Raw genomic sequence first — 4019 nt, 5'->3', positions numbered from 1 at the left:
TGTCAATAGTTATATGTTAAATAATGTACATTACAATGAATATATGGTCAATACTCGCTTGCCTCACAAATAAGAGCAGAATTTACATCACAGCTTCACACACACACTTTCTGAACCGCTTGTCCCATAGGGGGTCGCGGGGAGCCGGAGCCTAACCCGGCAACTCAAGGCGTAAGGCTGGAGGGGAGGGAACACACCCAGGACAGGATGCCAGTCTGTCGCAAGGCACCCCAAGCGGGACTCGAACCCCAGACCCACCGGAGAGCAGGACCCGGTCCAACCCGCTGCGCCATCGCATCCCCCACATCACAGCTCCACTTCTGGTAAAAAATGTAAACCTGCTGTAAATGAAAAGAAAATTAATAAAGGGTAATCAATAAGAGTCATTCTCTTAGTTCACACTTAAAGTCCGCAGTACTTCACTCTTTCGGGCTTTGAACCAAGAAGCTCCAGCCAGGGTCGCTCGCCGTGCCCTTCACCACTGCGCCACCTGCCGACACAATCCGTCACCTGTGCGGGCGGGGCGCGCGTGCACCCATGGCACCGCCCCCTCCTGTGCACGCGGATCGTTCCCGAAAGATCTCGGCTCCGCGATGGGGCCACAAGGGCGGGGCAGCGCGAGCGCGGCCGGCCACTAAGGCGCGATGTCGGGAACGAGAGCGTGGGATCCCCGCAGGCGGGGGGTCGGCGCGGCCCCGGGATCGCCTCCCCCGGACTCGGTGGACGGACAGCTGCTCACCCAGATCCACAGGATGGTCGCGGACGAGGAGGCGCTCAGCGCGCAGCCCGCGCACCCGAGGCTGGCGAGCGAGGACGCGCGCAGGAGCACCTTCGTCGGCTGGCCGCCAGGCGGCGCTGTCGGGCCCGAGGCGCTCGTCCCCGCGGGCTTCTTCTATACAGGTGAGGGAGCGGCCGCGCGCACGTCTTACCTGCACGTCGCGGACGGTGGCGGTCACTGCGCTTTGAAACCGTTCGTTCGCTGACGTCGGGGGGCTCAGTTGAACCAAAAATAAAAGACCGAACTGAACTGATAATAATCTCCAACATGGTGACGTCAGAGTTAACTAGTGCCAACTAAGTGCAGTTAACTACTCACTGCTAGCTGTCGTTAAATACTGTTAATTACCACTAACTACAGGAAAATACTGTTGATTTCTGTTAAACACTGTTTGCTACAGTAAACTGTTTAGATGTTACAGTAATAACAGTGCAATATGTAATTATTTATGAGGATATTACGGCACTAGCCACTGAGCGCGGGAGGTGTGAACAATGAAAGCGCTGTGTCATGCGGTCGGCCCAGAAAGAGCTGGACGCGCACAGAAGGTCCTGGCCGCAGGGCGTTTGTTTTCGGTTCGTGAACCGGTGGGGGGTCGGGGTCGCGGTCAGGGTCACAGTGACAGGAGCGTTTCAGTGTGTCAGGCATCACACATCATTAATGATATTTAATAAACGCGGTGGTGGGGAGTGGGGGAGGGGGCACCAGGTCCTCACCGGCTCGTTCTGTCCAGCTGCGGGTGGATCGATAGTGGAAGCCTGTTACTATGGAAATGAAAGAAAAATTAATTTCTGTCCTGAGATGTTTCATGCCAAACATTTGAGAATCCTGGTTTTCTTCCTGGGTGGCGCTTGGACCTCCGGAGGTGGACAGACAGAGTCAACAGTCCACTGCCTGCCATCTCGTCTCATCTCTTTTTCTCTCTCTCTCTCTCTCAGGCCACAACGACAACGTCAAGTGCTTCCACTGTGATGGAAGCCTGAGGAACTGGGAACCTGGAGACGACCCTTGGAAGGAACACGCCAAGTGGTTCCCACGGTAACAAGTGACAAACACAGTTGCCAAGTCACATTTCTTGTCACTCAGAAGTGACATTCAAACAGAAAATACATAGAGAATGATAGCAGATGGTGTGGACTCATTTCTGGAACTGTCAGGGGATCATGAGAGACGTGGCTCTCAAAGAGATGGGTTTGAGACCCTTCTTTAATGTGAGAGGGATTCAGCAGCTCTGAGGGACACCAGGAGTGCAGGGTCTTGATTTTAGTCTCCTTGTGAGTGGAATCACCAAGAGGCCAGAAGTGGAGGAGCACAGTGGTTCAGTTTTAATTTTGGCTGTATTTTAGTTTTAATTCCAGTGCCATAATCTCATTGGCTGCTGTTTCATATGAATTCCAGTGCTGTACTCTCATTGGCTGTCCCCTAGCCTGTGCTTTGTTCTGTTCCAGTTGATCTTCCTCCTCCTCCTCCTCCTCCTCCAGACCCCTGTGTGAACTTGGCCTTTGCTCTTTCCTCAGGTGTGAGTTTCTGCTTCAGGTTAAAGGACTGGAATATGTGCGCAGCATCCAGGAGTCCAGTTTCTCCACGGGCCCAACTGCAGTAAGGATTCATATTCCTGCCATTTCCTCCATCTCCGTAATGCTCAGTTCCTCCCTCTGTGCTGTACTGAGTCTCCTCTCGTCCTCAGGGTGCGTCTCTAGTGTCCACCTCTGTTGGAGAAGGTAAGAAAGTGCCAGAAGTTCTTCCTGAAGACCAGCAAAGCCATTGGCTAATGTCTTGTAGCACATGATCAGTTTACCAGGTTTGCCGCAATGTGGGGGTAAAAGCCACTTTCACACAACTGGTTTGAGTAGTGTAGTTTGTTCTAGGGGCAGCAGGTGGCGTGGTGGTTAGAGCTGTCACCTTACAATGGTAGCCCACTGAGCAAGGTACATACCCTGAATTGACACCATAAATGGCTAAATCAGTGTAACTAACTTAGTGTGCAAACCTGATGCTGAGGGGCCACAATAACCAGAGATGAAGGACTGAGAAGCACTGATGTAGCCCAGCTACAGGTCAAGGGACAGAGGTCCGAGCAGAAAGTGCATGTAGAGCCAGCAAATCGTGAAAGGGTGAGTTTTATTAAAATGTGGCTGTCTGACCCCAGAGCCCACGGAGAGACGGGGCACCGCTGCTGGCCGAGGGGGAGTGCAGCGCCATGGCAGGGCTCAAGGTGAGAACCCCCTCCACCGCTTTTTCACCGTGCGGCTCTGTTGATCGTAAAGTCATTGGAGTTATGTGTGATTGAACCGTCCTCATCCACCGGTTTGTGTGTGTGTGCGCGTGCCAGGCTCGCAGGGACTCAGCGCTGAGCAGCAGTTGCGGCAGCTGCAGGAGGAACGCACCTGCAAGGTGTGCCTGGACAGGGCCGTGTGCATCGTCTTCATCCCCTGCGGGCACCTGGTGGCGTGTGCCGACTGCGCGGCCAGCCTGCAGCACTGCCCCATCTGCCGCGCGGTCGTGCGGGGAAGCGTGCGCACCTTCATGTCTTGAGAGCTGCGCTGCTGCGGTGAGACGCCCGTGCAGTGTGTGTGTTCATCACTTGGTATGTTCTTTCACAGGATGAGCGGTAACACTTTCATCTCCATCCTCAGAGACTCGCTGCCATCCCACCCCCAGGGTCATTTTCCCCTTGGCGCGGTGCCCCGGGGTTGGCGGGTGGCTCGGTAAATGTTGTGCAGATGTTCGAAGGTAACGCGTTGGCGCTCCCACTGAGGCCGACTGAGGGACGGATGATGTCCACAACGCGGAGCTCATAGTGCTCATGTGACCACATGGAGAAAGAGTTTCACATTTCTACATTTCTTCACACACACCGGCTCCTCAACTTACAAACTCTGTTTGTAACTCATTTTGTTTGTAACTCCAAAGCCACAATTACCACTAATAAAGTCACTAATACCATGCAGTGAAAACCTAGTATAATTACCACTTTATTTGCTGTCCGGTTAGGCTCTGTAAACCCTCACATATAGCTGTAATAAATAAAAATTCTTGCTAAGACTGTTGTTATTATGAAAAGCTCTTGTTTATTTCAGTACACCGTATGAGCCACACAATGGACATGGCTGGTGTTCATGGGTTCCGTGACCCCGTGCTGGAAGAGCTTCTTATGGACGAGAGTGGAAGTAAAAGCAGATTAAGAGCCCTTCCAGCGCACAGCTGCAGAACCACCAGCTCTGAAAGTCAGAAAGGAAAC

General features: G+C 53.0%; 1 protein-coding gene across 1 annotated transcript; it reads left to right on the top strand.

Annotated features, from left to right (window-relative positions):
• Positions 1 to 270: 270 nt before the first annotated feature.
• On the top strand, positions 271 to 3783 carry LOC108926407 (baculoviral IAP repeat-containing protein 7-A-like). Its single transcript, XM_018739071.2, has 7 exons — positions 271 to 900; positions 1717 to 1816; positions 2296 to 2377; positions 2466 to 2499; positions 2928 to 2993; positions 3111 to 3329; positions 3415 to 3783. Exons 1-6 carry the CDS (start codon positions 645 to 647, stop codon positions 3311 to 3313), a joined length of 741 nt encoding a protein of 246 aa, XP_018594587.2. The 5' UTR covers positions 271 to 644; the 3' UTR covers positions 3314 to 3329; positions 3415 to 3783.
• The last annotated feature ends 236 nt before the right edge of the window (positions 3784 to 4019 follow it).

The sequence above is a fragment of the Scleropages formosus genome, chromosome 5 (assembly GCF_900964775.1).
Source record: "Scleropages formosus chromosome 5, fSclFor1.1, whole genome shotgun sequence".
In the NCBI taxonomy this organism is placed as follows: Eukaryota; Metazoa; Chordata; class Actinopteri; order Osteoglossiformes; family Osteoglossidae; genus Scleropages; species Scleropages formosus.
The sequence above is the reverse complement of the archived record's forward strand: the minus strand, read 5'-3'. Positions and strand labels throughout refer to the sequence as shown.

Bases quoted from the DNA above. Each gene is read 5' to 3' on its own strand.
- LOC108926407 (XM_018739071.2), top strand. From the start codon at position 645: ATGTCGGGAACGAGAGCGTGGGATCCCCGCAGGCGGGGGGTCGGCGCG. The intron at 901-1,716 runs GTGAGGGAGCGG...TCTCTCTCTCAG, and splicing joins CGCGGGCTTCTTCTATACAG to GCCACAACGACAACGTCAAG. The intron at 2,500-2,927 runs GTAAGAAAGTGC...GTCTGACCCCAG, and splicing joins GTCCACCTCTGTTGGAGAAG to AGCCCACGGAGAGACGGGGC.